General features: G+C 41.2%; 2 protein-coding genes across 4 annotated transcripts in view; both read left to right on the plus strand.

Annotated features, from left to right (window-relative positions):
* The first annotated feature begins 11619 nt into the window (after positions 1-11619).
* On the plus strand, positions 11620-14282 carry RIPPLY2 (ripply transcriptional repressor 2). The gene is made up of 3 exons (XM_066314312.1): positions 11620-12004; positions 12138-12202; positions 13980-14282. The coding sequence occupies exons 1-3, from the start codon at positions 11693-11695 to the stop codon at positions 14143-14145; spliced, it is 543 nt and encodes a 180-aa protein (XP_066170409.1). The 5' UTR covers positions 11620-11692; the 3' UTR covers positions 14146-14282.
* Positions 14283-15320: 1038 nt separating this feature from the next.
* CYB5R4 (cytochrome b5 reductase 4) overlaps positions 15321-26668 on the plus strand; it is a 30282-nt gene continuing 18934 nt past the window's right edge. For all 3 annotated transcript variants that reach the window (XM_066315091.1, XM_066315092.1, XM_066315093.1), the window contains exons 1-5: positions 15321-15462; positions 16603-16756; positions 19564-19664; positions 21665-21749; positions 25794-25835. In XM_066315091.1, the coding sequence (XP_066171188.1) occupies positions 15388-15462; positions 16603-16756; positions 19564-19664; positions 21665-21749; positions 25794-25835 (457 nt within the window). In that variant the 5' untranslated portion in view covers positions 15321-15387. The remainder of the gene's footprint in view (positions 15463-16602; positions 16757-19563; positions 19665-21664; positions 21750-25793; positions 25836-26668) is intronic.

Consider the following 26668-nt stretch of genomic DNA (forward strand, 5'->3'; position numbering starts at 1 on the left):
ACCTGTACACAGTTATACACCAGAAATAAAGAAACAGACACATTTGCAAACGCAGAGATGAACCTTTTGAAGTAAATGATTTATTAAAAATTGTATCAGCTCAAGTGCTCACTGAGGCATGCTATTAGGCTGAGCTAATTTCTTCTGTCTGCCTTGGAAAGCCATTACCCCAATTGTCACTGTGGTTTGCACGTGCAGCACAGAGAAATACACAAAACCTGTGTCCTCCCCCTCCAGGGAGTGCTCCCAGGAAGCTTTCCAGCCTTGAGTTCCATTACAGATTTGTCCTGCTACTTGGCCTGTAGGGAATCCCACATCCATGTAAAGCCCATGGAAATAACACAGCCCTTTGCTGCACATGCGCCTTCTCCATGGTCAGCCTTACATGCATACTTAAAGAGTGTGCTGGGGAGGCTGAGGCTGATGCAGTTCATAAATCCAAGCCTTTCCAGAATATTCACCGTGCTTCCTCTCATAGCACCATACCAAAGGCACCTTCAATAGAAGGGAGGATTGAGCTTGGTCAAGACAGTACTTTCAGGGGCATCCCACCCCTGACACCAGCTCAAACCCCCTCATTCCCCTAAAAATGGAATTCTCCAGAAAATCAAAGGTATTTATATCTATGACTATGAGCAAGAAACTGAAAACTCCACGTGGAACACCCTAAATGTGTCGTGCATGCATAAACCCTTGGGTATTTTACACAGAAATGTTGATCATAATTATAGTACTAGAACATTTCTATCTGCCAAAGCGCCCGCCTTGCACCTGCTCTCCTACCATGGAAAGAGAGCAGTGAGAGAACAGAAGCTGCATCAGGAAAGGGAAGAAAAATAGTAACCTCTTTAGAAAAGCACCATCCGTTTTTACTCAATTTTTTTTTCTTGGCTTCACTGTGGGGAAAGAACAAGCATGGATCTTCTGCTATTTGTGTGCTCATGTTATAAGCAAACTCAAGAAGGGCATTTCAGCTCTACAGTTCTTTGAAGAATTGAAATGAAAGGATGGATCCCCAAAGGCTGATATTTTCTCTTTGTCTGAACAGTAACAGCTCTTGCAGTGTCAAGACAGGTTTTCTTTCCCTCTCTCTGAATGGAATGTGTTTATTGGCACTGTGACATCGCCTGAGAATTCATAGAGCTCTCTGGCAGGTCAAAGTAAAGTTGCTGCAGGTTTCAGAGGGAGCCAGGGCAGGATTTAAAGCAGCATTTCCTTTTGACGCCATTGAATCCTTTCTAGATTTCCAGTGTGCTGCCAGTAAACATAAGGTTTTTCCTGATAAAAGTAAAAATGTGCACCTGGAAATGAAGCCTTCAGCTATTCTGTAGTTAATGCATAGACCTGGGTTTCATATATAACAAAAATTATATATTAATATGCATACTAATATATGTTGAAATGCAAAAACCCCTGTCTCAACAAGGTGCTTAAGAATGCTTATGCATAAAAGCTGCTTTAACAGAGCATTCACTTAATGCTTTAAATCATTATGCCCAGCACTCCATATCTATGTCCTCTTATTCCTTTCTATGTAACTCAGTAAATAAATAAATTAATAAATCCACAATTAAATATACATGTTTCAATGTATTTAAAGTATTTATTTTAGACAGAAAGGTACTTGGTGTGCATGTGAATCCATATTTTATTATGGAGCATTTGCCAACAATATGAGAGATCTCTTGCAGTGCTGAGAAAATGGATACCCACAGTAGTAATTGCCAGGCTTAGATCTGCATTTCCAGTGGAAAACGTTTTTAAAATTTTTGGTGTTTTACATTTCCTCTTCATAGCAGCACCATTTTAAAAAATACACAATTTCCAAAATTTTTATTTAGGAAGTTACATCTGATGAAGGTTAGATTTCCTATTTGTCAGTTTCCAACTAGGCCATGTATATTCAGGGGAAAGTTAATTTAATATGTTCTTCATACATATGTAAAAACTCCGTATATATTTAATGGTATACATATATAAAATATAAGTTTTCTTGGATGGTAAGAATATACATATATCCTCCTATATAATGCACATTTTAAATACAATATATTTTACAGTATAAATATAAATACAGATAGAGATAAATATAAATTCTATGAAAGTGGTAAAAAAAAGAAACAACAAGAATTTACAATGTCTGTTATAGCCACAAAGTACTTCAGTAACAAAAAAAAAAAAAAAAAAAAAAAAAAAAAAAAAAAAAAGGAATTTGTTATGATATGAACTGGTTTTTTTGGAGAAAGAACCATTTTAGGAAGATGGGAGGTAAATGTAATGGAAAAATGTCAGGCTCTTTTTTTATACTCATGCTGCAGTAATGCCTGGAGGCCAGAGAGCTACTTGGCTGACTAACAAAATGCTAATTATCCAGAGACTTCTGTTTCACAGAGTAAAGCCACATCAGTAACTTGGAAAGCGGGATCTGTGGAATTCTTAAAGCATACTAGTGAAAAAAAATGCCAGGAGAAAATTTAAAGGATGAGTCAGTAAAAATTTTTAATAATGTGATGTTACACTTACTTTCTGTCCTGTACTTCATATTGTGACTACTAGGAAGTGCAGGAATGCAATGTCTCATGGTGACACTGTGGCTGTAGCTCAAACAGTAAAGAAATCAATGATAATGTGAGCAGAGGAAGACGATTACAGTATTGAGGGCACAGCTTTAAAAACATTGTGATAGTGTTCTTCAAGATCTTAAAAAATGACAAATTTATAGCTATCAGAGAAAATTTTCAGTCATACCTGTGTATAATAGCTGTATCTGAGTATCTACATTAATGTCAAAACCAAACATTGTATCTCATAGTTTTCTGCTTGATATAAAATACATTGAATATTTTGATAAATCTGATAGTGAGTAATACCTTGAATATTATGTTTGGGCATATAAATACATGCTCAATCGCTTTTAAAGGAAATTAAAAAGGGGAGGATCTTAGGCAAAATCTCCAGATGGAATGCATCACAGACTCATATGTCTTACACTCACAGACATTCTTGTGTCAAAACAACATTATAAAGACTGTGAGAGTGAGCATCAGAAAAGTCAGAAAAATGTCCAAATTACGGTTATCTACGCAAATTAAATTCAGCTTGCATGTGTATGTGCATTATGGCAGTCAACAGCACCACCACCTCCTGTTTTTCACAAGTCCCTTCCCTCTCTCAGTGCTCAGAACAGGAGATGAGAAGGCATTGATTGGCTTTTCAGCACATCATTCGTTCTCTGCTCAGGCTGTGTTGTGGTGCATCCCTGATTTCCCCTCTTATTCCATATAATTGGTTCAGCCCTTGAGAATGTTCCCGCCACTCCTCCTATCCATCCAGTTAACCCTGCCCTTTATTCCAGATCCCTTGCCCACCAGTCAAGGCTTGTCCCCTCCCTTTGTTCCAGAGAATTCTATGTTCCTTGGTACCCAGTTGGTACTTTAACTTTGTACCCTCCCCTTTGTACCTCCCTATTGGCAGTGACCCTTTGTACCACTCTTTGTGTTCCCCACCCACTGCGTTACCATTTGTTGCTGTATTGTACCACCCCTTGTTCCACGCCCTGTTTAAGAACCAATGTACCTCTGCACCCAGTGCTCTCTCTTCCTGACCCCTTCAACCTGAATAAACCTCTTGTTGGAGCCATGTATTGAGAGCCTCCCTCTACTCCTTCGCCAGGATCCTTGTTGTCACCTCCTTTTGCCTGGTTGGGGTTGCATACCCCAGAGGTTCTGCAGCAGACACTGTCTGTGTCCCTGCAGTTCCCAAGCTCGTTGTAGAGCTCCCACCCCACAGCTAGCTGGAGCTCTGAAAGTCTTAAAGGGAGCTTACAACAAGGCTGCACACTCTGATGCCTTTCTTTCATAGCAAAAACAAAACAAGATTTCAAAATGCTGCTCTCATGGCCAGGGGAATTGGACCTAGGTGATTTTTAAGGTCCCTTCCATCCCAAACCATTCTGTGATACTAAGACTCTGCCAGTAACTATGGTGGCTGCAGGATTAAACAGACTTCACAGAGCCTTTAGGGACTACTGCTACCATTTTATACCAGGGGGTTGTTGTTAAAAAGGCTCTTTAAACCTGGCTGGTCAGTTTGAGATATTGAGGACTTCATTTTTCCATAGACTTGAATTATATAGTACTGCATTTAAGGCATGATTCTCATAAATTTCAAATGCACTCCTGAGCCTCAGATCCAGTGTTTAAGCTACTCAGGATACAAAAATGCAAGAGGGAATTTGCCCTTGCAAATCCTGGGATGGATGGACCTAAACACTCCTGCAAATCTTAGTGCAGTCTCTCATATCAAACAAATACAGAAAGATGTCATTTGAATTCACATTACCTTGCTTGAGACATCTAAAAGCTATTGTGAAGCGAAACAAGGCATTTCTAAGTTAAACTGGTCATCTTTCAGAGACAGTAGAGACACAGATTGCGCCAGAGAGGTTGTCATCTTGCCTGCCTTGTGCAATTTAGACTTTTTATGACATTTCTAGAAGATCCTCTTCTTCTAGGACACAATCAGTTGTCTGAAGTTTTCTATAGAACAGTAGCCTGAATTCACTATGTTAGATTTAGATTAATAACTCTTAAACACTTAAATTTGATGGGCTATAACTCACATGTGAAAACTCTACAGAATTTTTTTTTAAGTTTCTTGGTTTTTTTGGGTGACTGACTGCAGCATTAAAATTGTTCCACATTACAGTCTAGAGGTGAATTGCTATGTTGTGCAAATACAGATGGAACAACTAGGAGGGAAGAAATCATGGGGTCATGCAATAATAGGACGTGGATTGAAAATTTCAGGCCTATGATGCTGGATTTTGAGCCAAAAGAGCACCTATTTGTGGTACTAACTTCGAGCCTCTCTAGAAGGCAATGGGACCTCTGCAGCAGGTTTCTTCAGGCTTTGCTGAAATAGGGTCTCCTGAGGTCCACCTTTGGAAAGGCGTACACTGGGGCTACAACTCCTACACCTGTTTTATTCTGAACTCAATCCCCCTCTCCCTTCCCATCACTGTACTAATAATTTAGTCATGCATCTTTCCAATTTTAGCTTTTCATCTTACTTCTTATTAACCAGTCCCAGGTTCTAGCTTTCAGACCTCTCTTTAGCTCATGTCTGGGAACAAGGGATCCAGGCTCAATGTCCTTCACTAAGAAGAACCTATCTCATGTTTTTTGACAGCATTTTCCCATTTGTAAACACTTGGAGTTCTTCCTGCCCTCAGTCTTTCACCTCATTGTTCTTATCCTGGTCTGACATCACCAAGTTGTTCTTTTCCAGTCTGATTTGTCCTTCCCATGCTAAATCCTTTCTTTTGCCAGCTCCTGTTCTAGTCACTCGTTTTGCTTCTGCAGCCTGGCTCCTTGGTGACTCCTTCTCTCTTCCTGTTCTCTGTTGCCTATTTGGAACTTGGATCCAATCTGCTTGCTTAAACATTGTCTTCCCACATCCTCAAGCTGCCCTTCTCCATATCTACTGAAGACTACTCCTCTCCAAAAAAAGCCACCAGAACTTTTTCATGTTGCAAGATGATCTCCCAGTCCCTAGAATTGTTCAAGGCCAGGTTGGATGGGGCGCTGAGCAGCCTGATGTAATGAGCAGCATTTCTGCCCCTTGCAGGGGGGTTGGAACTAAGCGATATTTAAGGTCGTTTTCAACACAAACCATTTTATGATTCTTGAAAATGGCTCAGTGATTTGAGCTGTCTTACTTTTATTGCAGTCTCCTCCAGTCCCACCTTCCCTGCACCACTCCCCCCCGCAACTAAATCCTCTACCACAGGGAAATTTAGCCCAAATAAAATTCGGAAAATTATAAGCAACGGAAATTGTGATTTTAAGGGTATTGACAAGCAGCCTTAAAAACAAACGATACCAGTTTTTACCTTTGGTACGTTTAGCATTTATCTGTTTCATTAAAACAAACAGGCTAGCAGCCTCTTCCTTGTGTTCAGTGCTACCAATAAAGATTCCTGGGATGTGAGCATGCACAAAGAAGTGTTGAAATTCTGACGTGATGGAATTGGCAGCCCCATAACATCAGTCACAAGAAGCCAGGCAGGAACTGTGGGCTTAGAAGGTCCCTGTCAGCACCTATCTGCAGGCACCTGTGTAAGAGCTCTGACATCCCTACAGTGCAGTACGAGATACGCTGTGTACTCCTCTGGCTGGCACTGCTTCTCTTCAGGACTCACATTGCCTTTCCCAGGTGCTTGTTTGTCAGAGGTACAGCTCTGTTTCTTGCAGTTCATTCCTTCCTGAGAGAGATTAAATGCTCCATTATATACATCATACTTAGTGGCATGCATCTTTTCAGAGAGTTGGTGCTGTGCTGATAGCTTGGAGAGACAAGGGAAATTGAAAAACAACCACTCTGCCTCCATCACTATCTTTGTAGCCAGGAAAGCAATATATCTGAAGAAACAGTTAATTGAATGGAACATTGTGAGAGAGGAGATGACATTGCTAGAGACTGTATTACCAGAGGGGTCAGACCAGGACATTCCAATGATTATCTTAATTTCTTCATCCCTTCTGTCAATAGCTGTTGACTTCATTTCATTTGGCTGCTTCTCACTTATTTCCAGAGGCAAGAGGGTAAATCCTGCCAGTGCCACACTGCAGCACTATGTGCTCCAACTGCAGCAAACACTGTGACATTATGCTGCATTATGCTGAGCCAGCCAGATACTTCTGCTGAGCCCTGGCATCAATGATGTATCAGGGTTTCACTGACTCCCATTCTATTAAAAGAGGTTAACAAGATTGGTGTTCAGCACTGATGTCTCTGTTTCTTATCTGCATGGAATTTAAAGTGCCCATAACTTAATAGCAAGCAATACTCCTATTTTTTTAGAAGATCCCTGTAACTGACGGCTGATTCCATTACACATTCTCAGTCCCTTAATGTGCTGCTTTCCCATGTGGATACATTATCCTTCACCATTTGCCAGCCTGGGCCTGGGAGCGGAGTGCAGAGGGGGAGGGAGATGAGGAAGCCCAACCTGCTGTGTGCAGTCACACTTTGCCACATGGATGTGCAGGGCTCTCACGTAGCCACACGTGTGCCATGGACACAACACGTTGCTCATCCCCTGGCAGATTCCAAGGATCGCCCCACCTAAGAAAGTTTGGGGATAAACCTAAGAAAGTTGGAGGGTTTCAATCTCATTGACAGAGTGAAATGTAGAGCTGTGCCCCTTCAAATGAGGCCATTCACTCCTGAATTACTAGGAGCTGGTTTGCAATAGCAAAAAGAGGGTGAAAATACATCCTTTCTTGGAATTGCATCCCTCCTTTTCACAAAGTTTTCCTTCCAGTGTTTCAGTTAATTAGAGGAAGGGAAAGAATAATTTTCTCCATAAAATGAAAGAATGATGTTTAATACTACTACAACTTAGTTGAAATCCAGAGAAATGAGGAGAAATGGAATGGATATGTCCATGAAAGAGGATTCCATCTTTAGACATCCAACATACACCACTATAGGAATCACCTGGCACTTCGGTTTAAACGGAATTACACTGTTTGATTATATACTGAATTTTTGCCTATAAATAGGATGGAAAAAATACACACCAGCAATAGGTGTGTAAATAAGACAAGCACAGCATTTATTAGCCAAGCAATCATTTCACAGTCACTGGTAACACTGGCAATGTGAATAGATTGGCCTACCGACTTAGTTATTTTCCTTTAAAAAAAAAAAAAAAAAAGTTAATTTGTATTTATTTTATTTCTTGGAATGTAGTTTGGATCTCATATTATTTACAAAGATAAATAATTTTGTGGAAATACTGAATGAACACCGCTTTGAGGTACATTAGGTCTATTAAAAATACCGTATCAAATCTAAATAGTGGTAAGGATAAAAGTTCGTGAAGACATCAGTTGTGGTCTTTTTTCTTTGCAAATTGATATTTTATTTTCAAACTATAGCAGAAAAGAATGCCCCTTATGTCATATCACAACTAAAAAATGATTAAGGCCTCATAAGACACCATTGCAAAGTCTCCAGTAAATTGTCATTGCACACAGATGAACATCTGTACAACACAAAGTTGTTCACAAATTTCCTGAATAAACTTTGCTTGCTTCTTTGCTTTTAGTGGGAAAGAAAAAAAAAAATCAATTAATGAGATAACAGACCAAACATGTAAATAAATGACATATGCATGTACAGTCAATACCTATATGCAAAGATCAGGCATACACTTAATTTCAAAACCTGATCCTAAAGTGTTGCTAAAAGTAGAAGCACCAAGACCATGCTAGGCTATAAAATAATCAAGATCAAATTTTGTCAGTTAATCAGTTTTCTCACTTCAGTCTCAGTAAGCAGAAGAACAGCTCCACGTTTGACCTTGCTTTTGTCACTACAACAAATTCCTGACAAGATCAAGCCAATTCTCTCCCTATATCAACTCATGCAATGATTTTCATGCAATGTCCCTGCTTTCCTAATAAGTGAGAGGCATCTCTGCCTTAAGGGCGGTGAATATGAAGCCAGCTAACTGTCCTCTGTCCAGATATTCCCATCTCCCAGTGTGATTAGCACTGTCCTGTCAAATTTAGCTCTAAGCCATTTGTGAACACCTTCTTTGTTTATAGTAGCGCACTGAAATCTGCACAGATCTCTGTGTTTGCTTTTCTGTGTATCCTATTAACAGCGCACTACATTTCAAGACGTCACACTGCAGAAAGCCACAAAAGCGTTTTAAACCAATTTAAACCAAATTTTAAAAAATTACATTCATTCTGGAAAAATACTACTTGGTATAATTCTGAGAAAACAAAATCGGGGTTTTGTTCTGCTGTTTTAAAATCAGAGTGACTGTACAAGATTTTTTATACTGCATTTGAAATTCTTCAATTGCAATTTTGTACAAAAATCTCTATAAAAATCAAACTATGGCTAAGCAGGATTGAACCTTGTAAATGAGTGGCTATCATCTGCTTGGAAAGTGGTATAAAGAACTTTTTTTAATCTATGCCCTTGAGAGAAAGACTCAAAAAGCTGATAACTGATCAAAAGCCCAGGTATTTTTATTATTGAATTCAGAGCTATATATTCCACTACTATATTAAAAGAGCCAGTTTAAAGTGTATTCCATCACTCCTATTTGACCAACTATTTGTTCAGCAGCTGTTTGTAGCTCCTACATAAAGGGATTTTAGCACGATGAAACCAGAATTGCAGAAGATTGAAACCAAATTGCAGAAGAGACAAACATGACAAAGCATCCTCCATCCCTGATTTATCAGTTTCCAGCCTGTATTTCAAGGTCAATGGGAAGACAGCAAAATGTTATGGGTGTGGGTGCTTTTGTGGGTTTGTTTTGTTTTTGTTTTTGTTGTTTGGTTTTGTTTGGTTTTTTTTTTTTTTTTTTTTTTTTTTTTTTTTTTTTTTTTTTTTTTTAAATTATGTCAGTGATAACAAGTTATTATTACAACAGACTTCTGTATTTCTCTCAACAAACAGAACTGCATTACTGAACTATGAAGCCAAGAAGACTCATACAGTGAGAAAATATGCAGGGAAACAACAGCTGTTAGTCATTATTTTCTCCTTATCCTTTCAACACCTCTCTTTCAATTTGCTCTCTAATGGGTAAATCACACTTTCTCCCTAGGACACTTTCTCATTTCAGACAGGTACTAAAAAGAATCCTGAGACAATTAAGACTCAAAGACACCCCATCTTTTGTTGCTTTCACTGTAGACATTAAAACTAATTATTATGCTTTATCAAACAGACAAAGTTGATGTTGTGTTCTCCTAGCCCTTTGTCACCACCAATGTGATGGAGGATGTTTCTGCTTTTCTTCTTTAGACAATGAACCTTCCCTCTTTTTTTTCCTTACACAGCCTGTGCTGAATTTCTCAAAAGAGAAATGTGAAATATAAAATGTATTGCTCTCACTTCATTTAGGCCAAAGAAGAATCCACCATCAGACAGCTTTAGAACATTTATTTAATGCTTTACATCACCTGAGAAGCTTTAGAGTAGCTATTTGGTTAAAGAGAAAAAGTAGAAACAGTTTTCCTTATGATAACATTCAGTTTATTGCACAATTCACTATACTTTGCTCTAGTCTCTATTTCTTAGCTGTAAGATGAATATGTATTATAGTTTTAGCCTTTTGTTCATTCTGATTGTAATAAATCTGATTCTAGGCCACAGTGAAAATGTGGCAGGGAAAACCCAAACAGCTACAAACATCATGAGCTACTAAACTGGACTTTTCACTGGAAAATATATTTTCCTTTACTAACTCTTGAAGTCATAATTATCAATTTTTCCAAGTGACCAAATGGCATAGATCACCAAAATGACAGAGTGTGTCCACTGGTAAAGTTGGAATCTATCACAGGATAGATTCACAACAAGCTTAAATGTGTGCAGTCTTCTAACCATTTCTTGTTCAAAGTAAGTGGTTGCTTTCCTTCGGAAAGGCAAGTCAGTCTACATCTGGTTTTGACTTTAGGATGTGAAAGATTAACCTGATTACATTTCCCATACAGCTTCTAATATGTAACATTTTTCACAACTGGTACTGCTGGTACTAGTTAGTGAAATGGATTGTGCTGAAGATGTTGTGGAGAACCACAAGTCTGCAGCTACTCTAAAAAGAGCTACTTGCAGATATTCTTGGGAAATGCTAAGGTAGACACACTCCTTATGTCTCATACAAACTCAAGAAGGCAAAATATTCCAAAGAGTGCCTCAATCTTCGTGGTACCTCAGTAATGAGGGTCTTTTATGGGACAGTAAATTACCTGGGGTTTAAGCCCTCCTTCAGCATCTAGGGCAGCTCCATCCCACTAGACCTCTTAGTCTTTAAGGCTGATATAATTACTGTTTACCAGCTCTTATGTAACTCGTTTCTGCCCTTCTCACATGCATCACTGGTTGCAGCCTCAGAAAGGAAACGGGAAACAAGAATAATAAATAAAAATATAAAGGAAAGTAGATTCCCTTGGTACTGGGGAACATGGAAACGGCAGAGCTTCGTGTGAAACCTTGCAATTGTAGTGACAGCATCCAGTGCTGGCAGTGGCTGGGACCACATGAAAAAAGAATTAAGGCAGGCACGTTTCCTCGGTTAAAATACCCTACTGAAAAAAGTGCGTGTGCATACACACACACATATATATATGTAGATATATACAGAGGGCCACCACCGTTGCCAGAGGGGGAACACGTCATGGAGCGCACCGAGGCTGACGCGTCATTGACTGAAGACCCCTCCAAAGGGCGTCGTGTTCTCCGGCATCCCGGGATGGATGAGGTCCCTTTGTCCGTGCCTGCTCCCGCGGGGGGCGGCTGCCACGGCGGGGGGGTCGCGGTGCCCACACGCCGTGACTCGCCGCTCCGGAGCATAGACAAACACGGCTGGAACAACAAAAGGCCGCGGTCGCGGCGGCCGGACCCCGCCGCCGGGGCGCAGAGCGGCCGGGCGCGTCCCCGGTGCCGCCGCCCCCCGCTCCGTTCCCACAGGGCCGTCCCCGCCCGCCCCCCGGCAGCTGCCATGTGTCTGCTGGAGTGCGATTAACAGGGACTCACCAAATCCCCCCCGCGCCCGCTTCCCCTCCCCGGGCCATTTGGGGCATGCACGCGCCCGCGCCCCGTGTTTAGGCGGCGGCGCCTTCGCGCGGAGCCTGTTTGTGCATGGCGCTGGCAGATGAGCCGGGGGAGGTGGGGGCTCCGCGCCGCGCAGCGCCCGCCGCCGGCTATAAAAGCCTCCGGGCCCGCGGGCGGCAGCGCCAGGCGAGCGGCCGCGCACCGGCGGAGGATGGAGGGTGGCTGCCCTCATCCCCTCTCGGCGGCGGTGCCCCCGCAGGGCTGCTCGCCCCTCTCGTCCTCCCGGTGCGGGGGCCGGCCCGCTCCTGCCCTGACGGCCCTGCCCTCGCCCCGCAGCCCGGCGCCCTTCTGGAGGCCGTGGGTGCCCGTGCCCGATGAGGCGGCCCGGCGGAGCGGCCCCGGCCCCGCAGCGGTGAGTGGGACGCGGCGGAGCTTCTGCCGCCGGCATCGCCGCGCACTGGGCTGGGGAGTCCCGGCGGGGCGGGGATGCTCGGGGAGGGCCCGGTGCCGTGCCGGCGGGCTGACCTCTGCTCTCTCCCCCGCAGCCTCGCAGCCCCGGAGGGCTGGCGGAAGCCTCCCGAAAGCTGGCGCAGTACACGCACCCCGTCAGGTAAGTGGCAGTCCCCAGCCGCCGCCGGTTCCCGCGGGGGCTTCGGGGCACTGGGGACCCGTGGCGCTGCGCGGCCGGGAGAGTCCCTTGCTCGCCAGTGTAGTGTCTTAGCATTAGCTCTCCCGCCCCTTTTGTTTCCACTCGTATATTTATGTAGGTATTAAAGTGCCTTGGGAGTGAATTGGCCATCTATGTGCTTTTGAACTGACAGATCCTTGGGCAAAGGATTGCCAGGACTCGTGGATTTAACATATTTGAGTTGCTTGCTGATGTGCCTCTGTGGCGTGAGGCTTGAGACCTATTTCAAGTTATGTGGTGTTTTTGGTGATGGTGGTGGAGTTGGCTGAAACACCTTGTTACTCATTCCTGTGCCCAGGATTAAAAAAGGCACGGGGGTGTAGTTCTTAGGCTGTGTTGCTCTGCAAACATCCAGTGCCCTGCCAGAGCAAAGAAGCAGGTGGAGGCGCATGAGAGAATGGCAGGAAAAGACGGTATGCGCTGGCTAAGCCACCATTGCCGAGGAAGATACTTGTGTAACTACTGCTTTAATGATAAAGGTAATGATAGTATCTGCACTGTCAGTTCTGAAAACGAAATAAAGAAAATAACAACAGTTGAATCTGTAGGAGAGTCTGTATTCAGAAGTGCTGGTAGGTGTGGCAAGGTGATTAAAATAATTGCACAGTTAGTTTTTCCAGACAAGACGTGGCTTTCTTTCAAATCTAGGCTCTGGTCCTTCAAATAGTGATGCACTAAGCAACTGCATAGGCAGACTTCACTGTGACTGCTCCAGTGCAAGGTTTGAGTGAATGCTGTTGCAGGGAACATTGGTAATAGAGACCTGTTACAAAGCCAATGTCAGCGACTTTGTGCTGCCAAGGAAGCAGTGTTCTGTTAAACAGTAGCCTAAAAAGTATTTCTTGTAATCGCTAGAAAGCCATGTAGTTCTGTTTCTTAATGCATTTCTGTTTTAAACAATCTCTAGTCAGCATTTCATTATGTTGTAGTGGGCTAGTCTCTTGGCTCTTGGGACTTCCATGGCCTGTTCCTTCTAGCTATTTCTAAACTGTAAGCAAAAGAGGATGGTAGTTGAAAAGGAACAGAAAATTGGAGTATATTAATTGCATATTATTATAAATTGCATATATTATCATTAGCTGATACCAATGCTAACTATGAACTTACCCGACTATTTTGTTAATTTATGGATACAAGAATCTACATCTGTGTGATATCTTCCTTAAGGAGTCTGTTGATTGTTTTGGGAAAGACAGTTGAAATATCAAGGCCTGACCACCCCATGACCTTTATCATACCTTTGAATTTTAGAATGGTGTGAATCAAGTATCAACAACTTCCTAGGACTGGGACCTTCAGTAAGAAAACTACTAATTTGATTCAAATGAATTTTTGATCCTGTTTGACACCCATTATATTCCTTAGGAAGAATTCCAGTAGGGGCAGTACTACTTAGATCAGATCCCCAGGTAGTACTGTTAATAGGGTACTGGAGTGGGAAGTTTCAGATGCAGGGTCTTGGGCGTTTGTAGTTTTGCTGCAAAACTAGCACTCTAAATCTTTATATCTTCAGATGAAAAGAAGAATCTAGAGAATTTTTTTCCTAATTGAATGTAGAAAGCAACTTAGCAATTGAGCATGTAAGGAAAAGCTCTGTAGGATTCTTGTTTTAATAGAATTTCACTTTGGTTTTTTGCATGTAGGCCTCAAAGTAAAAGACATAATAACAATAAGCAAATCTATTGTATACTTGTTTCAGACTATTTTGGCCCAAATCAAGGTGCTATGATTACTTGTATCAGGAAGCTGAAGCACTTCTGAAAAACTTCCCAGTTCAGGCTACAATTTGCTTTTATGAAGACTCGGATAGCGAAGATGATGAAGATCAACTGGAACAAGATTCAAGAACAGAATCAGGTTGCTGACTGCAGGGAAGGCCAATGCAACTTCTAAGACTTAATTTAAACTTAATATAAATATGTATTATAGTATTTTTAAAGATAATTTATTTCTATGTAAGTTATTCTTAATAAAACTGAGATGTCTTGTCATTTTAGCATTTTCCATTTGTTCTGCTCCTGTCTTGGTTTAAGTGGGGAAGGTATTGATTAGTATTTTTATATCTGAGGTCCTATAGTTTGTAGATCGTGAGTTGAACACCACCTTTTGAAGCAGAGAACAGATGCAGTCATTTGAAGGGCTCTATGGTTATGTGACTTTCTCAAAGTCTGAGGACACAAGGAAAGCTTGTCATGGTGATTTAGTAGGCTCCATATGGAAGTGTATCAAGTAATCATTGGATTAAGTATTCCAACTGGTTGTGCCTGCTGTTACAACAGAGTTTCAAACATGGAGAAGAGAAACAATATAGCTGTTTTTGAAACAGAGTAATGAGCCCACTTCTAATCTAGTTCTTGTTGTGCGGAAGAGTTTGCCTTATTCAGGCACGCTCTCATGTATGTGTGCTGTATTCTTATACATAAAAGTGATAGTTTCGTACTGCATTTATCTGTAAAGTGGACGTCAAGAAACGAGAAAATGATTTAGATCTATGATTTAATCTAATTTAGATTATAATCGTGAGCTTGGTTTTAATAACTGAAAAGAAGTTGGGTACCAATCATCGTGATGGCCAAAGCCTCTAAAAGAACAACAAAACAAAGCCAAAGCTTTACCTTTAAGGCCAGTGCCTCTGTCAGGTAGCGCCTGTGTCCATACCTGTCTCTGCCCTTGCCTGCGCGCTGAGTGTTGGCGCCGTGCGCTAACAGCAGCCAGGGGGTGTTTGCCCCGTCCCCTGTGCTCCCGGGGCTCTGCTGCAGGGCGGCAGCGAGGCCTCACCCACACCTTCTCCCGCCCAGCCTCCGGAGCGTGGGGTGCAGCAGCTGCGTCTGTCACAGCGCTGGGGCACCGGGACGGAAACCCAATCCTAGTGCAGGGGCAGGCAATTCCCCCCACGGGCGGGGGCAGGAGGCGGCGGGCGGGGTTCACGCCGCTCCCTGCGCACAGGGATGTCCGGGGCCGGGCGGTGTCCCCCGGGCCGCGGCGGAGCCGAGGCTGCTGTGGCTGCTGCCGGCCGGGCCAAGGCCCCGCCCGCCGCCCCGGAGCCTGCGCGCCGTGCCGCAGCGCTGCGCCCGCCCGCCCGCCGGGGCCCGGCCCGGCCCGGCACCATGCTGAACGTGACGCCGCCGGCCTTCCCCGCGCCCGGCTCCCAGCAGCGAGCCGCAGCGGGTGCCCGCAGCAAGGTGGGGGCGGCTCTGCCGCTCTTGGTCGCCTGGGGGGAGGTGAAGGGCGCCCGCGTTTTTTCCCGCTGTGCCGGCGGCGGCCGCCTGGCCCGGCCCCGCCCGGCCTCGCTGCCGCGGCTCCCGGCCGCTTCCCGGCTGCCGCCCGCCGCCCCGCTCCAGCCGCCGAGGGGCCGCGGCAGGGACTCGGGCGAGGGGCCGGCTCGGCTGTGCCGCTGGAAAGCGCTGGGTACTTCTCGTTCGAGAGGGCGGCGGTGATAATGCTTCCGGCACTTCCTGCCCCGGCATTTCCTCCTGTGCAGAGATGGAGGTTTTCACCTTGGAATTACTGCGTGCAGCTTATGCTTTATGCGGTGGATATTCATCTTAGGAGGGGTTTTGAGAATACTCGTTGTCTAGAGACCTTGCTCGGAAAGCAGGACTAAAGTAGCATTAAGTACTGTGTATTAATGTACGCTTTAGTTGTTTTGCTTCTGTTTTGGCTGTGGTTTTGTAAGACCTCAGTTCTTTAACCCTGTTTCCTGTTGTTAAAGTTTGGATCGAAAGGGTTGCCAGAGTGGTGCTGTTGTAAAGGAAGGTGTCAGATACCCTGAAGATCTTGCTTTTTCAGGACAGACAGGCCATGGCAATACTTCTCTGGAAAGCTACTAGACTTCTGTCACAGCTTTTTTCTGGGTGAGGCTGTGGGGCTTGTGGAAGGTCTATGAATGCTGTAAAGGCGAAACTTGCCTTACCTGATCAGGATTTTTATTGCTCGTAGTTTTCCACACCATATCTCAAATTATTTACCACCACAGACAGACTTGGTATCTTCAGTTTGCTTTGGGAAGAGTAATCTGTATGTTTGTTGGCGTTCAGTAATTTCTGTGTCACTACCTTAAGCGCCCTTACTACTGAGTAGGGCTCCCAAATATCAGTGAATAATATAAGTTGGGGGGTTTTTTGGTTTTCTGGTGTTTTTTTTTTTTTTTTTTTTTTTTTTTTTTTTGATTTTTTAGGGTGGTTTATTTTGGTGGGTTTTTTTTGGTTGTTTTTTTTGTTGTTTTTTTTTTTTGTCTGAGCCTGCCTACAGAAAATGTATTCTTAGAATGGCTTTTTCTTCCTTTATGGTTTGAAGTTGTTTGTACATTTACTATTTTTCAGGTACCTTTAAAACCAGGAAGGAGTCTTATGGATTGGATTCGGCTAACTAAAAGTGGGAAGGACTTGACTGGTTTGAAAGGGAGGCTGATTGAAGTGACTGAAGATGAGCTCTCTAAACACAACAAAAAGGAAGACTGCTGGATATGTATAAGAGGTTGGTTGCTGTGATGTTTTTTCTGCATTTTTTACCTGGCTTCTCTTTTCTGTACTTAAAAGAAGAAGCAACAAAACAAAACAAGAACACAAAAGTCACACGCTAAGATAAACTGTGCACCTCCTATGCTTAGGCCAGGTGTAGTCTTGACATAATTTGGCATAACTTCAAGTAAGAGATTTTGTGTTACAAAGATTTTCTTTGCTTCCAAGCCTTTCAAAAGAAATCTTCCAAATGAGCATATTTTATACCTATTTTATAGCTGCCTATGTAAGTAATAAACCAAAGATTTTAGGCAATGTATCAAATAAAAAGGACTTAGCAAGGAAATAGGGCTTTAAAAGTGTTGACATGTTCACTCCTCAGTCTTGGACAGTTTATGATTTTGAGCAGTTGACTATTTCTAAGGATTCCTTTAGGGCATTCGGAGACATAGGAATAATCAAAGTACTGCTTAAACCTGGAGAATGGTCTTTGTGAAATAACTGTGAAAGCACCTATACTGCTTCATGAAATTTGATAATGCAAATGACAGTTGCCACACAGAGCAACTGTAATCTCTGTCTACAATGACAATACCTGGAGTAACCATGCAATTCTCTTTCAGTTATTATTTTAATGAAGTTTTAGCTCAGAAGTTGAATCATATGTTATTTAGCAATGTGTGAAGGTGGTCCGGAGCAATAGCTGTGGCTAAAAGAGTGTTTTCAGAGTTGCAAATGATGTTCTTAATTGTCCTACAGGGAGGAGTTAAACATTTGCTCTGCAGTTTAATCATTTGGAGGCCAAAATATGCTAATGTCACCGTAAAATTGTTAGGAAATAACACCAATTTCTGTGAAGATAGAACCACTCTTCCTACAGAAATGTCCCATTAGCTACTCTGACCTTCTTAATCTGTTAGTGATAACGTTGATCTGGTAAGGAACAGCACTGATGTTTAATTAAATGTCATGTCTGAACTTCAGCAGAGGAAAGTTAAGAATTTCTGTGTGATGGTGATTGTATTATTGTTGGGTGTTAAAGGGGATGAGAGTGAAAGTAAAGGTAAAATGTTATTCAGTACTGACCTTTAAGCAAAATAATAGGATTCTTAATTCCCTATGCTGCAGTTGCATGTGATAGACTATAGCTAAAACTATAATGGGAAGAGAGCTTAAGAAAGCTTCTTTGCTATAGACATCTGATAATTTTTCACTCTGGAAAAGGAACATCTACTGCAGACAGAACTACTGTCTGAAAATGCTTCTGTTGTCTTTTTAATCTCGTTCTACCTTCACTGCATCTGAGGCTGGTTTTTACAAGAACTTAATCAAGCTGCCTCTGTATTTTTCCTTAAATCTTTCCAGGCCTGCCTTTTCCATCCTCAGATGAGTAGTGAAAAAAACATCATAACTGAAAATCATGGTAGCCCTCATATGTGGACAGGTAGTAAAAGAATATAATTATGGAAAAGCTAAATTTGGTCTCAGCATTTGTAGTTAGACTGTGTCTCTATAAGAAAGAGCAGAAACCCATGAGAGCAATGTGAAGCAAAAGTAGAGCAGAAACTAACTTGGTTCAAAATCTCAGTGTGATCAAATAAAACTGTCATATAGGGCACAGATTTGTATATAAAGGGGGGAGCTAAAAAACGTATGAAGAGGATACAAATGATATTTATTTTGCTCCAGCAAGTTTGATGTTAAATTTGAGTAGTAGTCAGAAGGCCATGGCTATGCAGATACTTAAAATTTATTGTGTGCAGTAATCACTGCTGCACACAAGATGGCACAGTGACTACAGCCATCAGAAGAGCAGGTCGGTGAAGTGTGCAAAGATCCTTCCTTTGTTATTGACTGGGTCCTTGTTGTTGACTGGGATGGTTGTTTTTGCCACCTAGGATTGATCCAAGTATGTCTGCCTCAGGCTCAGTGCTGAATGCCTTTCTCTCCTCCTGAAGTAATTAATGTACACTTCCTAATGTCTTCAGAGCTTCTTCTGAAAGCGCTGCTACAGTTCCGTTTTTGGTAGCTTCCTGTTTTGATAATGTTGAATATCCTCAAATATTCAGCTAGGTAGGGATGCAATAATCATGTTAACAGCAATATGTCTGTAGTTAAAATCTGTTTATAGCTGCATTCTTCAGCCTCCAATAACCCAGTTGCCTAGCAACAATAATTAGCCTTCATCATTTCAGACCTGTAAAGAAACATTGTTCTATCTCACTGGAAGTGTAGAAAAAATGCTGAACCCTTTTACGGGGACAGATACAACTAGAGCTGTAAGCCATTAATGAGCACAGGCTATTTAAAGTTTCTTATATTGCTGAACCTAAAGAATGGAAGTTTTGTTGCTGATGGTGACAGTTTTTCTTTATGTGAGACAGTTCATTCCTGTAGGCATTCCATGATGGTGATGGGTGGTAGGGAAACAACTATGACAACACTTCAGGGATAACTTAATTGGAAAGGAAGCTGAAAACAATTCTGTGCACTAGCTGGGTCAATTTTGTCTCATTTTAAACCTGCTTGTGGTACTCTTACCCTCTAGTTAGGGAAATCATGTTCAATTTCTAGGTTCAAGTCTTAACCCAGGGCAAGTAGTGTGGCATTGTAGGATTGGCATCTCTGTGATAAGTTACCTCTTGTGCTCTTATGTTTCTGTTGTCACTTACGTTGCTGTTTTTGTGGAGTCAAGCTGTTTGTTCCAATTATGCCTACTGTTTGCTAGTGCACTCTTTAATTTATGCTCACTTTTGCATTATTTTGGAGATGGGGGTGGTTGTAGAAATGCTGCTTATATGTTTTATATTCTGTTTTCTTCAGGATTTGTGTATAATGTCACGCCATACATGGAATACCATCCAGGTGGTGAGGATGAACTGATGAGAGCAGCAGGAGCTGATGGTACAGATCTCTTTGATCAGGTGAGAACAACTGGCAGCAGATGACACTTGCTCACTGTACTTTGAAAAAATGCACATTTAGTGATTTTTTTTAGGGCATTTCAGTCCTAAGGAAAGGCAGAAGGTCACTGCTCAGAATGACACTTTGATGTGCTGGAAGAGACATGTAGTTTGAACTTTGTATCAAAAGACAGTAATAAAAATGTCACTTTATGTTGTTAGCATTATGCTTCAATTAGACCTCCTTTTTTAGCAGAAATTGCAGTAAAGCTAGCAGCAGTTTGAGATACCACCTTCTTTATAAATTGCTGGAATGACTACTATTGTTGGAAAGGCCTGTTTTTCTAAGAGCTTTCACTTATTGAAAAGAGCTTGTAGAATTCTTTGTCTATTTACTTGGCAGCTACATTATCAGAAAAAAAATGCTGGAGTTAAATATTGACTTTAACTGGTGAACAAACGGCAAGATGACAGTCAGTCTCTTATTTGTTTACTATTTCTTTACATGTTTTGAGAATACTCAGAAAATAAAGGTTATGCAGCATGAGTGTGCTTTCTACAAGGAATCACAAACTTGGTGCTGTAAAATGTGATTCACTGAGTTGGTATTTTTTAGAAACAGACATTCTGTGGGTCTCCATTACTCACTAGATTTATCTGAGAAACTGGGGAAGAGCAGAAAACAAATCTCTGTTTCTGAAAGGAAATATGTTTCCACTTTAAATGACGTTCATCAGAGTATGTTATGCCTTCATTTGCAAAATGTTTTTAACATTGCAAATAAATATGGATAATGTTCTATGTTTGTTGAGTTTCTGTTTGGTTAATTCTTTCACAAATGAAGTGTTGGTTTGGGGCATGTTTCTTTGCTTTCAAGAAATTCGTACTATCAAGTTGTGCCTTGGAATTATGTTGCTGGGTCATTATATGATGTCCTTGAAAACAGGAGTCTTGACATCAGTAGTATTTGGGAAAGCCCCTGTAGTTAAATTCAGATATATGCTTGCAGCTTTCTAGTTTTTTGTCATGGGAATGGATCCATGGGTTAGATCCTGAAAATATGATTTTCACTTCTATTGTTTCTGGCTTATGACTTTCTTGTAACTGGAGGTGTTTGTTTTCCCCTCTGCTTTAACATTCTGTGACTGTCAGATAGTGGTATTTTTTTGAGAGCTTGGTAGAGTGCTAGTGTTCCCCAAATTTATGGAAAAATTAACTGTCATCCATAATCCTTCATTTCCTTCAATTACCTGTATATGAGGAAACTACAACTTGCTGATGAGATTCTTTATCTCACCTCCTTAGCTAGTCCAGTTTAAAGTTTTTATTTTAAAATCTAGATACCATTCAAATTTGTCATGCAACACTTTGTTTCCTTTTCTCTTCTTGTGATGTTATCCTGGATGCCCTATCAGAATTCGCTTTTCTGCCATCCATTTCCTCTACAAGTTCTCCAGTTCTGGTCTGTAAAGCTACTGCTTTTTCTTCACTTTATTTTACTTTCTAAAATAGGGAATTTCCAAATGATTCAGTGACAGTAAGACAGAAGCAAACAGAAATACACCAGCTTGGTAGGAGGTGTTTATTTTTTTTTAATGATTATTCTTTATGTTTGTTTCCTTCATCCCTTTTCCCTTCACTTGTCTAAACAAGACTAATAAACGTTGTGGTAGTGACAAGGTCTTTGTTCTGTTAGTTGTGTAGCATGCATCATAAAAATGCTGTTCCGAAATATATTCTGTAGCTCAAGGTTATGATGTTGCAAAGTATAAATGAGTAAATTAAACTATTTTTACTTTTTTCATAATCCTATTGTTTCGCTTAATGCCATGATATCTATAAAAGAAGTAAAAATAAGTACTGACTGATGTAATAGTGACTTCTAATGCGTTAAAACAATAATCTGCTGAATGAATTATATTAGTCAATGTACTAATAGAAAAATGAACTTTTCTATTACAGTGCATAGACCAACATAGTAAGAATTCCAAATTTTATGAAAACATATTTTGTTAATGTAGGTTCATCGTTGGGTCAATTATGAATCAATGCTGAAGGAATGTCTTGTTGGGAGAATGGCTGTCAAGCCTATTGCTGCTCCAAAAGGTAAATTGTTTTATGAAACATTGTCTATTATGCTTTATTCCAAAATTGTCTGGAAATTATGAGAAATCCTAAATCACCTCATGTTCATGAGGAGAGCCTCTATTCTTGCACAGAAGGCTTTTGCATATATTAATTTTTTTACAGCAGGTACCTGAAGATGAAATTGTTGTGTAGTTGAAGACTTCTAGTAATGTACTGCTATGTTTCTTCTTTTGTTTTTAGTCATTAGAGAACAGCTGTGTATGTGTGTATGTAGAAAAGACCTTTTACTGCCCTGCCATCCCTCTTTTTTCTTCTGATCCCAGAGGGCAAACTGTCATAGTCAGCTCTCATATTGAAATAAAAGTCAATATTTCAAATCTGGTGATTTCAGCACCTTACATACATCTGGCAAGTTGCATATGTATTGAGATATTTGAATATGCTTCATGGGCAGTTACTCTTTCCAGAACACTTTATTGGGTCCTTTAGTTTAAATTTACTACTACTACAGACTCCTTTGAGTCAGGAGAGCAAGAAATGTAGTATAGTCTTAGAATGCAGATGATGGTTTCCAGAAACTTTGGTCTTCAGTCTGTTTTCGGTTTGTAGGCCACAGCCAAAATTTCCTATACCTGGGAAGCAAACACTGTTACTTAGTATTGGCCCTTAGTAAAACTGCAGTGAGAACATGAAAGGATTAGTGATTACAACTGTTTTTTCTCCAATTCTGTGTCATAATTTAGTTCACAATTTCAGCTATCTTGTAGCTCTCTAGCTCCTGAAGAAGTGTACTGCATGCTTGCTTAATGCTTAGATAACATCATCTTAACAGTTAGGTTGAGTTTGGTCTTTGTGGGAAGTGGAATGGTACTTTGCATCTCCATGGTACTGGTAGCTAATTCCAGTGTGGAACTTCTAAGGTAAGTTCTGGGAAGTATGGAGAAACTTCAGCAGCATAACTGCCTCACTGAGTTGAGGCATTACAGAGACATTATTCCTGTTTTGTTGACTGAGTTAGGCTTAAAAGTAAACATGAATTTTGTTGATTTTATGTATCTAACTTTTCTGTGACTGGAAGGAATTCTTGTGACAGCCAGTCAGTAAAACATAAACACATCTTTGCCCCTGCTGGCTCTGGCAGTTCATTTTCTGCTGTTCTCTTCTTCTGCTTTGTTCTGTAATAGAACCGTCCATTTTGCTGTAGTAAAATGTGCAGGATAAAGGTTGTCGACTATATAAACTCAGTTCTGTTGCCTTTGTCACTTGTAGCCATTTCAGACTTGAATAAAAGTAATTTTGTTAATAAAAAAATCAAACTGATAACAGAACTACAGAGTCATTTAGGTTGGAGAAGATGTCCAAGATAAAGTCCATCCTTTGAACAGCCACCACTTTGTCAACTAGACCATGGACTAAGTGCCATGTCCAGTCATTTCTTGAACACTTCCAGTGATGGCAACTTCACCACGTCCCTGGGCAGCCTGATGCAATACTTGACAGCCCTTTCAGGGAAGTTTGTCCTGATTTCCAACCAGAACCTCCTCTGGTGTAGCCAAGAGGTCAGTCCCCCTCTGGCTACAGCCTCCTTTTAGGGAGTTGTAGAGAGTACTAAGGTCCTACCTCAGCTTCCTCTTCTCTAGGCTAAACAACCCCAGCTCCCTCAGCCACTCCTCATAGGATTTGCCCTCTAGACTGTTCACCAGCTGTCTGGCCTTTTCTCTGGAACACTCCAGGACTGGACTTGCTGAAATCCTTCACTGTAAGATTCTTAAGGTTTATGTCAATTCCTGGGAGGTTATATATCCTCCTCCTCTGAATTATCAAAAAGTGATTGACTTACTTCACTATTAGCTAGCAGTAAGTCTAATCTCTTATCCTTCCAGAAGACCATATTCTGTAAAGTTTGCATTTCAGAATAGAAGAATAACTAAGTTAAGGTGCATGTTTTTGAATAGAGGATTAAATGGGCCCCATAAGTATAAAGGGAAGACAAGACATCAAATTACGGATGACATTGCTTTCTTTTGTGACAGAGAGTGTGTTCAGTAGTAGGACAACATTGGTACTTGCAGTTTGGTACAATCTCAGTACAGATCAAGGAAGGCAAATGTTGGTTTGTTGGGCCATTGCTGGAAGATTTGTATTTGTTTAGCTTAGGGGTTTTTTTTTCCTGTGTTCTGGTGATTTGGAGATGATGCAATTTGCTTACTGAACTGCTTAAGGAAGCTGAAGTTTGTCCTTGCACGCTGTAGGTTGCTTTTTTTTTTTTTTTCTTTTGAGCAAGAAGAGTCTTTTGAAAATGTTGGTGGCAGTTAATGTTTTGTCAACTTGGACTTTGAGAATGCTGCTTCATCCTTTGATAGTGACTAAGAAGAAATACTGAAGTGTCCCTTCTGTAGTTTTACAGTGGATCTTTGCACTGAAACATGTAGGGTTTGTTCTTTCTGAGAAGGCCAGAGCAATACCCAGGTGATTTCAGAGGTGATTTCAGAATCTCCCTCAGCAAACCTGGACAGCATGAAACTGCTTCCTGTCCCTTCAGGGTGCTCAGCTGTAAGCATTAGCACATTCTGAAAAATTTTAATACTGCTGATGTTTCCAGAGACACTTGATAGTGTATTGTAACATAGTCCTTGTGTTGCTTTAATGGTTAGTTGGGAGTCAGAATGCATGTTGTATTATTGTTAATTCAACAAGATTAGACTGAGCTGTGATGTCGTCCAAAGAAGAGAGGCAGGGCCTGCCTTCAGTGTGTCTCACACGGTCCTTAAAATTGCTGATTTCTGTGCAGTGTGCAGTGTGTTTAAATGTAGTGAAATTAGAGTAGACTTCTAAATACAAAAAAGTACCTTTCATTAGAAAGAAGTTTTTGTGAGTACCTTGCCCATCCTGGCAGAAACAAAAAAGCAGTGTATAGTAGAATATGCAGACAAATGTTGCCTCAGCCAAACTTTTGTGGAGCATTTTCTTTTTACCTCAGCTAAAAATATGTGGAGTGTTTTCTTTTTACCTTTCAATGGCACAACATGAAAGCCTCTAATGAAGGTTGTTCTTGAAGAGCTCTGAAGTAATTTTGCAATACTGTATGGTAGGTGCTTTGCTCTAGGAGCCTTCCTTAGCTTCTCTGTAGCATTTTTCCTCTCACACTGGCTGGTATGATGCAGAGAGGAAGGATATGGAAGAACAGGGAAGAAACATTCCCATTTTGGTTTTCATAAAAGGGAATAAGAACAGTTCACAAACTTGGCTCCCATAAGAGAGAATATAAATTGGATCTTTCATATTAGGGCATTCTAAGATGTGCAATATAGAGAAGGGCAGAATGGGGCCCAGGTATATCCAGTAGTCTGCTTTCTCCACACATTTACTGTGAACAGAAGGACATGTCATAGAGAGGTGCAGTGCCTTTTCCATCAAGTTGAGCACCTTATAAATGAATTGGCACTGTGTAATTCACCTTGGGTTTTTTTGATGATGTTTTGTTTTGGTTTTGGTTTTGCCTGGTAGAGTTGGTTGGTTTGGAATAGTTGTAACATACAGTAGAATTAATGAAAAACTCAGATATTAACTTGAAAGTAAAACCATTTGGCAGCAGGAGCTTATAGAAAGATTTCCTTTTTCCTGTATTCCTGCCAAGGATTGGGTTTAGATTTCTAAGGGTTTAGTTGGTCAGATTTACAGTTCACTATGTCATGTTGTGAGACAAGTGTCTTTGGAATTCTTAACAGATTCAGTGAACTTTTTAGCTATAAAGTTTATAAAAGGTGATTTGTGATGGGTTTTTTTGAAGTGTCAGGGTTCTGCCGTTTCCTGTCCTTAAGTAAGTACTGTGCAACTTTTGGTGCTTGTAATGTACCAGGTTTTTAATTAGACATAATCTTTTGGAATGGTAATTAGTGCTGCATTTATTTGTTGCTTCTTGATGTCTGAAGCATCTTGGTCATTCTGTTAAGCCTTTTGGAATGTTTATTTGGAGATCCTTACTTTGGCTAATTTAGCATGTGGGCAAGTACTGTAGCTTCTTAACTGTTGCTCTTGTTGTTTTTTTCTTAATGCTTGTAGAGGTTTCTTCTATTGTGTCTGAAGACAAGAAACAGCTGAATGGTAAGTTTTCACCTTAATCGAAGTGGGGAGTGAATCTCAAACTTATGTGAATATCATTTAATGAGCAGTATTTACCCACGCTTATCTTTGCATTTGAATCCAGAGCTGAGGCTGTAATGATCTGTGGAAATTTCAGAAGTATTTTGAATTCCATGTTTGCAAGTATTGTAAAACTGCAGTAGGGTAGTGTAGACAAGGGAGGTGTAGGATGGACAAGCAAGGTCAGATTGTCTGTGAAATGCTGGGAAGATTTTTTGCATTTCCTTCTGAGCTTCATGAAGTTTTTGTCAGCCCATTTCTTCAGTCTCTCTGCATCCCTTGATAACCTTAGCCTTTCATGTTTTGCCTGTTTGTATGATATGTTATTGCTCTGGCTGGAAGAGTGTAGGTTGCTAGTGATAGTGTGAAACGATATCATCATTCCCTGTTCCCTAGGGAGTGCTAACAGTAACTAGCCTCCAGCTGGACTTTTGAGTGCTGATCACACCTTTTGTGACTGGCAGTTGTACTCATTTTCTGTCTGTGATGCAGTCCACCTACCAAAGCCAGCTCTTTCCAGTGTGGCTGTGAAGATGGCATGAGAGCCTTTATCGCTGGCCTTGCTGTCCAGTGGGACCGTGCAAAGCAGTCCCGTGATGTGCAGGGTTGTAATTCTGCTGTTCATCTGGCCACCTTACACTCTTCATTTCATGCCTACCATCAGCCTTTGGCTTCACCCACAGCTTTTCTTTATTTGTGATCACCATGACTAATAGAGCACTTTGCTTAATTGGTTCACAGATCACCTGAATCATCATCTTTTTATTGCAGCATGAATCACTGTTTTCATGTAG

Source organism: Sylvia atricapilla, chromosome 3 (genome assembly GCF_009819655.1).
Source record: "Sylvia atricapilla isolate bSylAtr1 chromosome 3, bSylAtr1.pri, whole genome shotgun sequence".
In the NCBI taxonomy this organism is placed as follows: domain Eukaryota; kingdom Metazoa; phylum Chordata; class Aves; order Passeriformes; family Sylviidae; genus Sylvia; species Sylvia atricapilla.